At 44.1% G+C, this 13,396-nt stretch overlaps 1 protein-coding gene across 1 annotated transcript; it reads right to left on the reverse strand.

Moving 5' to 3' along the window:
* Positions 1-9,740: 9,740 nt before the first annotated feature.
* Positions 9,741-13,163, reverse strand: dusp1 (dual specificity phosphatase 1). Its single transcript, XM_070836585.1, has 4 exons — positions 12,522-13,163; positions 12,134-12,273; positions 11,776-11,995; positions 9,741-11,043 (listed from the first exon to the last, which is right to left on the reverse strand). The coding sequence occupies exons 1-4, from the start codon at positions 12,928-12,930 to the stop codon at positions 10,688-10,690; spliced, it is 1,125 nt and encodes a 374-aa protein (XP_070692686.1). The 5' UTR covers positions 12,931-13,163; the 3' UTR covers positions 9,741-10,687.
* Positions 13,164-13,396: the final 233 nt, after the last annotated feature.

The raw sequence follows: 13,396 nt of genomic DNA on the forward strand, positions 1-13,396 counted from the left end.
TATCTAATATCCCAGAGGATTATTAACAACAAGAAGCAATACAGAGGCAAAAAGGCAGCGCGTCCGTTATCATGTCTGGCTTCTCTTTCTGTTTGAATCAACGGTACATGATAAGACTGAGCTCCAGGATTGTGGCCTTTTACCAACTCACGGGTTAAAGAAACAGAAAATATGGCTCTCACTGAAGAGTTGCCTTTGTCAGCAATTGTTCTTCTGTCTCTTTAATAGCATTTTCAGGTGTTTCCACACGTTAGGCCGAGTTTTATGAGGAACATCCGGCTCACAGTTGTTGGGACGCCTAAACCCTCTCCCTGCTTGGAAGTGAGGAGACAAGACGAGGAGCACAACAGAGAGGAAACGTTATTGAAGTGGAACTTCAGAGGAGGAAGCTGAGATTGCGATAAAGGAGATTTGGGGTCTGCTGCCAGCTTTTAAGCTGCAAACAAATCAGGAGTGGATAATGACTCTGAGCTGCTACTTTCCACAGCTAATGGAAGATGGAGAGTGATTTTCTAGCGCTGAATTGTGAGCTGCTGCCACTTAGCAAAAATAATTCACATTCGCTGATTCCAGCTCCTTAAAAAGTGACAATTTGCTGCTTTTCTCAGTTTTATATCATTATAACCTGAAAATCTCCATAATAATAATAATAATAATAATAATAATATGAAGATCACCACTAGTGAAATCCTCAACTGCAATATGAGGAAAAGCTGAAAGACTGCCATGACCTGTTCATAAAATTTAAATGAACATTAAAAATTTACTGCAACAATTTGACACTTACAGACTCCCCATCAGAAAAGTGAACTAATATGTGACACACACATATATATACATATATATATATATATATATATGTATATATATAATGTCTGTCGAGTGAATATATGCAGATAAAGTGATGACACATTGCATTTTCTTTCTCTTTTGTCTCCTTCTCTTTCACAGACACATGAAAACACACTTGCGCACACACACACACACACACACACACACACACACATGCACGCAGTCAAGCAGTCTTGAATAATTAAGACGGTGCTGAATGTTTAAGTGAGAGAAACAGCAATGATCGTGCTCACTCACAGACACACACACACACACACACACGCATGGGACACATCCTTATTTTAGTTTCCAGACGTAGAGATGTGAGTTACACATAACTCACTTGAGATAATTAAGCACTGGTGTAGTGTGGAGACAACAGACACATGTCATGATGATGGATCCTTTTTGAACAGATCAAGTCTGTCCTGAAATCCTACACTCTGCTTTCTGTGAGACCAGCACTCTTCATCCTCCTTGAAAACGCTCAGTCTGTCTGATGGTATCAGGTCTTCTGCTGACATCATGGCTGAAGGAGTGCGTGCCAAACAACACTGCTACAGAGCTCCAACCTGCTCTTCAAAGACAGGCCCTGCCGCGGCTTCAAATATAGGAGCAGATCTTAGCCGACATTACACAACCACACCTGTTGCTTGAGGCAGCAAGACACAAGCAACCACGTCCACTGGACCACAGAGTAAACATGTCTTTATCACACGGTAGCTTTGCTGAACGTGAGTTTCCATTTGCACAAAGGATGTTTGAATATACAATGCTGCTGTTTTATGCAGTGATCTAATGCAGAGGGGGTGATGATGGAAGATGTAGCTTAGCTTGGCTGCGACAGTCCAATGAACTCATGCACACGCTTGCCAAAGAATCCCATCATGAAGCCCTGAGCTCTCTGATGGCCCTCCCTCACTTTGTGATGTCAGTCCAATATAGGGGCGCCACCTAGTGAGCCATGGCGGTGTGCACGAAACGAATGACCTCTCAACATGTTCGCAGCCACACATTTAAAACATTTAGAGAGTGCTAAAAGTTTAACGCCTGAGCAATCAAGACAACCGGAGATTATGTCACACTCATTTTAAACATGCTGCAGTGCTCTTGAACGCCACATTGGATCCTTTCTAGATCCAGGGTCTGAAAAGAGATCGAGGAGCTTTACTGAATCACATCAAATGTAAACATAACACACTGTTGTCATCATAAGTGGCCTGTAGCAGAAACATGGCAGCATCCGAGCACAAGAAGAGCTCATACAGTCTGTAAACTAAACAGACACTCCAAATTAGTGGATTAAATTATAAAAGAGTAGCACAACCCATTTATGGACATCACAACAACAGAAGTAAACAGAGCAAAAGAGAAGAAACTGATAGTAAAGGAGCTTCCAGAGGTTCGAAAATTATACCGACATAGTGTGTTTTCTTTTCTTCTAGCTTACTTGTCCAGTTCCACTTCCTGGTCTATTCTCATAACCATTTTGTCTGTTTCCCATCAGCCCGCAGGAGTCTGGGAAAGCCCTGACATCACCAGAGGCCTCTGTGAACCTCTCTCAGTCACACAGGGCTCAATACAGCGATGGATGAGTGGCAGGCATTTCCTGTCTGCCTAAAACAACAAATAATAGAGTTTAATTAATATGGGATGTGGTAAGACAGCTCGGCCACTGGTTCAGGGTCAGATGTGAGTCATGGAATTGGTCTGAACATCTGATAGCAGCAGCGACACGATGTGTAACGCACTGGAGATGAAAACAAATCACTGTTTCATGTTTTTTTTTATACAAACAGATGGAGGAGGCTCATTCCTGGACCCACGATACAGATATAAAAGTGAGGTTAGAGTTGCCATAGACAAATAATAATGTTATTAGTATCTCCTTTCATGCAAATGAGGTTTTGCTGTGATGTTTGACACTAAGTGTACACCAACTACTGGCTAAATGCACCCTTGGAGTTCTCTTACCTATTTCCCTGTTATTTTCAGATGATATCTAACAGCCTTAAGTGATATAATAGGCAGTGAAGCAGCAAAGAAAAGAAAAAGGTGTGAAGTAGACAAAGAGTCTGGCTTACCCTCTGCGCTGCAGCCCGGTTTCTTTTCTTTGCTGGAAACAGTCAAAGTGCACACACCAAAGGGAGCACAAGGGCTTGAAGACTGGTTATTCCCCATGTTGTTTCTCCTGCAAAACGTCTCTGTGTTAAGAATAAATTATTATTATCAGCGATGATGATAATGAGGTTCACTCTGGTGCACCAGTCTCTGCAGTTACTGGACTCTCGGCAGTGCGGGTGAGTTTCAAAGTGTCATTTTACTGAGCAACTCCCGCCTGAAATTTGAAGACGTGTAAACATGAGCACGTGGCTATTGTTATCTCTTTATCCCGTCCAATAAAATCCAACCTGAGAGGGGAAGGACGTTGGCACGTGGGGAAAGTGTGAGCGTGTGTGTGTGTGTGTGTGTGTGTGTGTGTGTGTTAACCCACACCGCGGACCGTTAAACACACACATGTCGTTGGAAGACTGTTTGTTTCAGCCCAAACGGCAGTTTCTTAAAATAAAAGGTGAAGTGCGCGCGAACCACAAGTAGAAAATAAAGACGAAAGTAAAAAAAAAAAAAAAACACTGAATAGTTTTTCTAATGTTCCCAATGTAGTTTCCAGTGTTACCTCACCGTGACATGTTGGAATAAAGGGACATATTTACACAAGACAGTTTGACATGTCACTGTAGGAAAAGTCAGTGATGACTGAATTCACGGTCCTATTGTGAATCTGTGATGCGTTCAAGGTGTGATTTAAGTATAATAAGTATTATCAGCAAAATGCACATAAAGCATTAAATATGATGGTTTTGGATTAGTGCATTAATGTTGCTGCTGTGGGTGTTTAAGGTTGTGCTCATTTTAACTACTTTATATACTGTTGGGTGGTTTAACCTACAGCAATGCATCATGGTCTATAAGATCACTAAGTCTAAAAAAGTCATCCTTTCAGGAGCTCAGACCAAGCAGCACTGTTATTTCAGCTTACTAAATCTACATTTAACAGTTTGATATATTCAGCATTTGAAGCTGAATTGTTGTTTACTTATTTTCTCTTATTTTGAACTTAACATGTCAATGTTGCAGTTTTAAAATAAAGTCGATCACTGTGTTCATTTCCCTCTAACATGCTATTTGCAGCTGCTACATCAGCAGTGTTACTCATTAACAACTCTGGTCTAAAGTCCACAGTTTGAGTCAGAATGACTCCAGTTTGACAAATGTCTCTCAGCTTATCCCGCTTAGCTCAGCAGTTTTCATCTGTTGGACTTGTGGTATTTGCTGGACTTTAGTTTAAATTTGAATAGCTGATGTGAAAGCCCATTATAAGCAGAGGGAGCGTGAGGTCAGGGCGATCTTACATCCCGTGGTCCCTCTGGTGAAAAGCGTGAAAACACTGATCTGATTTTACAACCTCTTCAGTGTCAACAGAGGCTTTGAGACTTGGACAACTTTAATGCCAATGAAGCAAACAGTGCCCCATTCATTCCCATCACAGATACAATTTTTATTGGTAACACATAGTATCCTCCATGAGATGGCGCTCACACCCAATGAACTCCGAAGTAGCCGTGGCTCCGTATCAGGAATCATCTCTGGGGGCACATCCATGTGTGATGTGTCCATATGTGATGTGTCCATGTGCTCAACAGACATTTGTTCCATTCATCTGAGAGAGGTCAATCTCTGAGACCTCAGTCTGTGCTTCCCTTCACATCAATGCCACATAACAGGATGACTCACCTCAGCAGCACGAACGCAGCTCAGTACAAAGAATTACATTTCAGATTCATTTGTATTTGTTGTATGTAATCAAAACATCTTCTCATTTGTGTGTCACTATAAAAAAAAAACCTTAACCAGTTATTCAAAAACAGATAAATCAATTGGACAACTCCAAATGTTACAAATTCTGTACTGGAAATTGGTCACTGCATCTTTGGAAATAAAAGGATAAAGTCTCAGTATAAAACATATGACTAACAAGGATGATTTAAACCGTAAACCACTGAACAGGAACATGTGAAATACAGATGTGTGAATTTGGTGGAAATATGCCGTATTGTCAATACACACATGTCACATGTGTGTTATCACATGGCTGAACCTGGAGCTGGACGATGACCCTCCGTGGCCAGAATAGACACATTCTGCCCAATAGTTTATCAACTGAAATCCTTCCTCTTATTAAACTAATCATGTAAGTGGCCTGCACTTGGCATTTCATGAAATACCCCCACCTGAAAGGTTTAAACGTACCCAAATAAAAATAAAACTGATAATAAACTTTTGATAATACGTTTTTTTCTTCAGAATCGGGGCCGCAGTGATGTAAGTAAGACCATATGAGCGGGGATGATGTCTCAGTCATGTGGGATCTACTGCAGCTTTGTGAGAGAGCCTTTGTATCCATGTGGAGGATACAGTATTAAGGGGTCATGGTTTGGGTTCAGGATGTCCCATGCTTTCTTTTGCCCACGGCCATCAGATCTCTGAAGCAGGATTTTTTTTTTTGCTTCTACTTCTACGAGAAGGAGAAGATTTCTGAAATGGGGTTTGACCAGAGCAGGCTGGCATTTTAATTTTCATGACAGCAGTCGATGATGCTTCCAGGTAACAGCACACTGATAAAAACCCAGATAAACTATCTTTGCTTGATGAGCGTCAGAGTACCGGTTCATTCGTGCCTTTCATTAAAAAATGCTGACGTAGAGCCAAAATGTTACTAAAGAGTTTGACCGTTCAAGCTGCCAAACACACCTGGCCCGGCCTGATGAGATTTATGTCTGTGCATATGTATGTTCTTTGGGTGTGACATCATTTACCCAGAGTGCAGTCAGTGTAAAAGACAGGATGCCAGACATTCCTCGAATACTCCACACAGGATCTCACTTCTCCTGGTGAACACAACCCTGCACCTCCAGCGAGTGGAAAAATACAGGCTCTGTCGAGGCCCAGCGTGGTCGGTGAGGCTCCGGTGGAACTGATGGGTGTCTCACTTCTGGCTCGTCGTTCAACCACCTAACGGCATTTAAAAGGCGCTACTTCTGCGCATCATTTTATTTCTTTAAACTTTATGTTGTTAGAGAGTTCATGTCACAAGGCGTAGCAGACCTCTCTTATCTGGACAGGTGGAACGAGCACAGACACAATGGGAGATTAATGTTATACAACTTCTGCAGAGATGCCCTAAATGATAGAGCCGTGCACGCCTTTAGAGCCAACACAGTTTCTCTTCCACCATCGTCTGACATTCCAGACGGGGTCGTTAAAGGAAGGGGAGCCCTGCTGGCAAGGAAAAGCCACTTCACTGCAGCCATACTACGTAATGTCCTGACATTCCTCGAGCCACACAAATCTTTGGTTATCATGTCACAGATCTGGCTTTATCTCGGCTCCTGTCACGCAACTGCAGCTCGTCTGGCCTCTTTCACAGGGTTTATGGTAGAGCTCTGCTCTGGAATGTTGTGAATACAGAAAGATTGGTAGATATGTGCGTGTTTTTCTTTATCAGCAGCAGCAGAAAAAGGTTGAAAATGCAGCTTATGACGCAAATCTACATCTCTGCAGATCTCAGTCTCTTCATTCCCTTTTATACATGGTACCCGCCACATTGCTTGGTTCATTGAGCCATTAAAAGTGTTCTAAGAAGGTTTTGGCTTTGAGACGTTGGCCTATTTTACAGTAATGCTCCATGTTGACTGTGTTTATGACAATGCCCACATGAGATTTGGCACCTGGCGCAACAGACTGTGTGTCTTCAGTCTGCGCTGATGTAAAGGTTTGAACAGGCTGGTCCAAGGCTTCAGCCACAGGATGTTACAGAGGCCTTCCCATCACAGGCATAATCCTCTTACAGATTTACTGCAGGTGAGTATTTTGCCGTGACATCAATGCGTGGACTAAATCTTCTCACTCAGGATATTGTGTGTGTGTGTGTGTGTGAGACTTAATCCACTTTCAAGATACAATGTGTGTGAGGCGTAATTACCCAGCATCCTCCAGTAATCAGGCAGGCTATCACATTCACACTCTAGTCCATCTCGCACAGGATGTGTGACTACACTCAGTGGTTCAGGTCTTTGTTGTTTAATCTTGTGTTAATGCCTGCGTGTTATTTTCCCATTCAGCAGAGACAATTCTGATTTTAAGCTTGTTTTTTTTTTTGTTAGAGGTACTTCTGTATTCCTTCTGTATTGTATTCCTGAACTATGTAATCGATTAAAGAATAAACTTCCTGACTTTCAATCAGAAAAACAACTTCCCTTCTCAGACATTTGACAGATTACTGTGACATTCTGAACGCAGAAACTTTGTACAAGACAGAAAGCAGACTCCATAAAAACACACTGCAATGATGAATTTCTAATCGCAGCATCACACTCAGCTGAAACAAAACAACAAGGGCATCCCAGTGGAGTCTTTGGCTTGTTGTATGTTTAACTTTCACCTCTACATTTTACTACATTGGTATCACCTTCTAAAAACTGCAACTCCTTTAAAAAGATCAGAATTATCCAAAAAGGAGGTGATATAATGTGGAGCTTATAGTGTGGACTGCATTCAACACAGGGCCTGATGTCGTCTTGTGTTTCTATTACACATTAACACGACACGGAGAGGGGAGGAAAAGTGCTATTCTTTCTTTTCACTAATGTCAGATAAATGTCAGCCATCTGTAGTTCAACCTGTGAACCTTCTGGACACAATTGTCGCCAGTCCCTATCACTAAGTACACAAGACAAAAGAAGAAAAAAAAGCATTCTTTGCAAATGAGTGTACAACATTCCCCCATACTTCCCATACATGAGCACACAGATGTAGTGCTGTGACACTGCTATAGCAGGTGAAGTGGAATATTCTACTGCAAATGCAGATCAAATATGTTTAACACCGCAACCGAGAGGTAGAACTGACCCTTAAAAGGTGCGTAGAGCTGGAGGTGGGTGTCACACTGTTTTATAATGATGATGATGATGATGAGTTGGGCTTGTAGGAAAACCTTTCAAATCGCTGTGTCCTTTGATCCCATATTAATCTCAAAAGCGTGAATGAAGCTTTTTTTAGTTATGTGACAGATTGCAATTCAAATATGCCATTTTTATTCTTTAGAAAAGGTTTCGCAACTTCCGATGAAGTCATGATTCCTACAGAGCACAATCAACTCCCACATATTTGATCCAAACTGGATTATGTAAAAAGGCAGGGGTGGGACTGTGTCTCTTCCTATCATGGCAGCAGTGTCTGACACTTTATATAACCACTGTTTCCTTGGGATCGTGTAAATTAAAATGACTTTGAAGTTGAGTCAGAGCTCAGTTGCTAAATGGATCAGTCAATTAACAACGTGGTGAAACTGGCCGTCTGACCGACACCGACTGAAGTTTTGAGGATATGATGAGAAATAACAGGATATATCAGATATCAGACTTTTTTATAGCACGGATCAGTCCGAGTCAGCTGTGTTGTTTTAGGATCCAGCCACATTTACAAGCACCATGACATTGTCTCATACCACATTCAAATTGTCACACACACAGACACACACACTTAAAATCCCAATGCTTTAATGTCCCTGTCCTGGCAAATGACTGGGGGCTTCTTTTTCCCTTGCAAAGGACCCTCATCAGATCATAAAAGATGCCTAACGACTTTCACACACACACACACACACACACACACACACGCTCCTGCCAACAGGAAATCTAAAGACACAAAGGCGGATGGGCTGGTTAGGGGGTGGGGGGGCTCGCACATATGTCACTAAAACCACAGCTTGTCTGAGGGAGCTGGTGAGGTAATGAATGAGCCTTTCATCACAGAGGCATCGTCACCAATGATGTTTTGTTTCACAGACAAACATTTGCATCGCTGTCAGATAAGAAGCGGATGTCAGTTCACATTTTGTCAGAATCCGTGTAGTTGAATTTTGGTCTTTCCCCCCCAAAACCCTGTGTAAATGCAGACAGTTGTTTTGTAGTGACGGCCTTGGGGTATCATCCTCGTCACCTCTGTAGGAAGTGTTTTCTTTTTTTTCCCTTTCTCACACCCCGCTAAGGGTCATAGCCAATGTTTTGGCTAATTTGCAACCCAAACATATTCCTTTCCCATTCATGGCCGTCTCCGTCCCCACCTCCCCATTGGTGTGTGGGGCAGGGCACACAGGGCCGCTGCTTGACTGAGCCCTGAATGCTCTTTAGTTGTCACACTTTTCCCAAACGCCTTGCAGCTGCTCCTATTGTGGCCACAGAGGGGGGGCTCCTTGGCTGATTCTTTAGGCCTCCTGCTGCTGCCCTGCTCTCAGATGGGTTCATAGAGAGGGAGTGTGGCCCGAACAATGGCCGACGCCATGACATCATGCTTGTTATGTGGGCACAACCCTTATCCAGATATGTGATAGGATTCCATCGCACGGGGAAGGATGTGCATAAAGATATTTCGGTTTACTTCAGCTTTGTTTAAGTGCATTGCTAATGTTTTTCTCCTTGCCACAAAATAAATATTCTTTTGCCAAACAAAACATGCTTAAGAACTGAAATGATTTGCCTCTTAAGAGAAAATTAAATGGCAGCTATTTTGATGTGTGATTAATTGAGGTACTTTTAAGGGAAAAAAGGAACAAAAGATTTCCCGACATCATTTAGAAATGTGGATATTTGCTGGTTTTATGGGTCCTCTATAATATTCAATGTGTCAACTGGGGCTTTAAATGATCCCCATATCAACAGATGATGAAAATGGTGATTGGTTGCAGCCCTACATTTTTTTTCCGGACGTCGTCGTGCATCATTGACCACAAGTGAATAAATGTCTCATGTCAGATTTAAGTTGAACACAAGAGAAAATCTTCAACTGAGTACAAAAGTCAAATGAGATTTATTAAACGGTATAAAAACAACATTTAGACAAACATATGCAAAAATAGATATGATAAAGAAATATATTACTTTAGTTCAATAAATATGTCAGAATGCAGTCGCTGAGGACTACGTGTCCCCGTTTTAGTAGTTCTGGGGTTCTGTCTGTCTCAGCGCTGCAGTACACAGTACAGAAACATGAGGTATTTAATGGTCCATTTCCCCCAATGCGTCAGGATCGTCAAGGCTTCATTACGTCTTGAAAGGCAGGTATTTGCATCTTAATTGGCAACCCATTCAACTCTCAAACTGAACATGAAGATTTCTGCCACATCTACACTGAAAAGGGGGAGGGGGGGGGGGGGTACATTCATTGTTCGTCAAATGAAGGAGCATCTTCCATGCCCTGTTGGGCAATAGGTTTACACTGCTTTCTTTAACCAGTGCAGAAAGCAAAATGTCTATTTCAGAGGGTGAGTCCACTTTCCTGAGACAACTGACTGCCCTCTCCGTTTTGTTTGCTTAAAAATGATTTTGATTATCAAAAGCAGTTGCCTTCATAAAAAAGAAAAGAAAAAAAGTCTGTTGAATACTGAATATTCAGATACCTCTAACTTCCTTTACAGAAATAACCTCAACTTTTCAGCCATTTTCCAAGTCATCTAGGAAAAAAAATTGCTGCTGACTTTCACATTTAGGAGGTTAAAACATGAATACTGCCTGATGGTAGTTATCAAATCTCCCTTTGAAACTGTGAGGCCAACCTACAGAGATTTAGCCAGCGGAGCATTGACCTCAAACAAACAGTTCCTACTTCTGTCCAGTGATACCAGTATCACCTTAAACTGGATTATGATCAGCACTGCGTTTTGTGCGGTGCTCTCTGCGGAGTCACTTGTGAGTTTCAGTTCAAGTCCAAACAAAGTCTGTGCTCCCTGACGCCTTCCTCAGCAGCTGGGAGAGGTGGTGATGGGACTGTGGAGGAATGAGAGCTGACCAGCCGAGGTGTGTACGGGGATGGAGACTGGGAAATTGAAGACCGTGCTGCTGTTGCCGATGGCCGGACTGCCCGCCTCTGAGGAGCAGGTAGACGAGGCCAGGACCTGGGACTCGAACTGGAGGAGCTGGCCCATGAAGCTGAAGTTGGGGGAGATGATGCTGCGGCGCTGCTTGACAAACTCAAAGGCCTCGTCGAGCTTGACGCGGTTTGTCCGCATAAGGTAGGCAAGGCAAATGGTGGCGGAGCGGGAGATGCCTGCTTGACAGTGCACAAACACGCGGCCTCCTTTATTCCTCACTGAGTCTGGTGGGGGGGGGGGGGAGAGAAGAGATGGAAAGACAACATTAGTGCACTGTAAACATCTGTCAGGTGACTAAATATATTTGCAAAAAAAGGAGGTTCAATTGCTTCCTGTCACTGGGTGCCAAAAAGACAAAAGTCTTTGCAACACTTTCAGTTGCTATTTAATTTCAACAGCACCAATCAGGACACAGGAACACAGTTAATAGGGGTGCAGGGTGTGAGCTAGTGGGGGTTATTCCCAAAGGAGGCAGTCTGAATGGACAAAGGCAGGGAACAGACCCCCGCTGGGGGTATTGATCTGGGAGGAAGGCCGACAGTGAGTGAGGAGAAATTGCCTTTTGTTTGGCCAGAACAAAGAGCGGCACGGAGGGAGCTATTCAGGCCCAGCCAGCCTACCCACTACAACACTAGTTGGGGGCCGCTGCCTCGCAATTCATTAAAAAGGGGGCATCCCCTTTTCTACGCCTGAGAGGTGGTGATGATGTAACCACCATTGTGGAGGTGCGGGGAGCCTGTGCCGAGCCAGCTGGTCGGTTTTGGAGGGAACTTTTTAAAATTTAAATCCAGGAGTCAAAGAGTGAAGTGAAGGAAGAGGGGAGGGGAGAAAGGGGGGGGGGGGGGTGTGTTTGAGTTGCTTGCCATCAACGGGCACGGGAGGCAACAGCTGTGGTAGGCGCTCACATTTGGCGGTTGAGGGGGTGCGAAGGGGATAAAAACGGTGGATGTGCTCACCTATAAACTCGATCGCCTCGTTGAACCAGGAGCTGATATCGGCTTTGTGGTTGTCCTCGACGGGGATGCTCTTGTACTGGAAGGAGCCCTCAAAGTGGTTGGGGCAGTTAGCAGAGACGTTGATCAGAGCGGTGATGCCCAGCATGTCCAGCATGTCTTTTCTTGAAGCATGGTAAGCACTGCCAAGGTACAGGAAAGGCAAGATCTCCACAGGACCCCCCTGAAGAGAGGAAAAAAAAAAACACAAAACAACCCAGTTCAGTTAAATCCAGAGCAGTACAACAGGAAATGAGAGACACACAGCGTGTTGTGTATTCAATCTGAGAATATAAAAAAGGGGGAGAAAAACAACACAAACCTGGTCATATAAAGGAGTGTTGCATGGGCTACAGCTTGGATCTGCACTGTGGCTGGAGCTCAGGGGCAAACTGAGCCCTTGTGGTGGGGAGGGTTTGGTGCACATCTCTGGATACTCTGTGGAAAATGTGTCAAAACCGCCTGAAAGAAAAAGAAAAGAAGAAAAACACATCCAGGTTAGATCACAAGCCAGCACAGACACACATCCACCTTCAAATATGGGTTTCCAAAAAGGTGACAACTGCTCATGGGGCTATTTTGGAACATTGTTTACTCCGACAGCAGCTGGTGTGGTGACAGCTGTAAACCCGCATTTGTTGCCTCGTCGTTAGGGTACAGTTGAAGCTCTTTTAAGCAGTAAAACACACTTTTCTCCCCCCCTTGCTTACCTTTAAGAATAAAAACCCTGGCTCCGCACGGGTCGCGACACAGGGCCGTGACAGCAAGCATCAGTGTCCCGTCCTTCTTGGCCTGGCTTAAGTCCAAGCTGCGGTCGTCGAGCAGCACCACAGACTGGTACTCCCCGGACAGGAGCCGGGTCCTGGTGTCCTCGTTGGGGACGATGTGCTCCAGTCCCAGACCACCCCTGGCTCTCCTGCGCACTATGGTGCTGAAGCGCACGTTGGTGGAGCCCGATATGTGGGACGAGTTGAAGGACAGGAAGGAGCGGCAGTCCAGCAGCAGGCTGCCCGGGACGTCGCCCTCCAGCAGACCACGGAGGGACGCACAGTCGATGGTGGGAACCTCCATTATGACCATAGTAGGACGGCGGGATAGATATGTTAAATCCAAATACATAAAGCTTGTAGAGCTGAAGTTAAGCTTGTTGTGGGAAAAAAAAAAAAAAAAACCAATAAACGCGTTTTCCCAAAGTTACAATGTGGCCTTTGAAGCAGCGAGTCCTTTGTTCCGGTTTCGACAGACAGAAAAACAGGCTCACAAACAAGAAGAAAACTTTTAAGACTATCGAAGTTGGTCCTTTCCTTCTCTCGGGTGTCAGCGGTGGTTGCGGTTCTTCTTTAAAAGTTTAATTTAATCACCTTTGCATACAGTCAGTGGCTTCTGCCTGCGAGCGCCCTCAGAGGCTTTTATATACGGCTGCTGCTTGTGAATGAGAGGCCACTGACGTCAGACGGCCGCCTCTTTTGGCTTCCTGCCAGGACTGCGGACGTCATCACCTCCCCCCCCCACCCTTGTCTTCCCCCTTCAGGCTCGCGCACATGCGGGACATTTCTGTACAAGCGTGCCGCACGTCCGCGGGCAC

Source organism: Pempheris klunzingeri, chromosome 9 (genome assembly GCF_042242105.1).
Source record: "Pempheris klunzingeri isolate RE-2024b chromosome 9, fPemKlu1.hap1, whole genome shotgun sequence".
NCBI lineage: Eukaryota > Metazoa > Chordata > Actinopteri > Acropomatiformes > Pempheridae > Pempheris > Pempheris klunzingeri.

Excerpts from the sequence above, each read along its gene's own strand:
- dusp1 (XM_070836585.1), bottom strand. The coding sequence starts at position 12,930 with ATGTATTTGGATTTAACATATCTATCCCGCCGTCCTACTATGGTCATA. Across the intron at positions 12,274-12,521 it reads CAGGGTTTTTATTCTTAAAG|GCGGTTTTGACACATTTTCC; the intron begins GTAAGCAAGGGG and ends TTTTTCTTTCAG. Across the intron at positions 11,996-12,133 it reads ACACTCCTTTATATGACCAG|GGGGGTCCTGTGGAGATCTT; the intron begins GTTTGTGTTGTT and ends TCCTCTCTTCAG.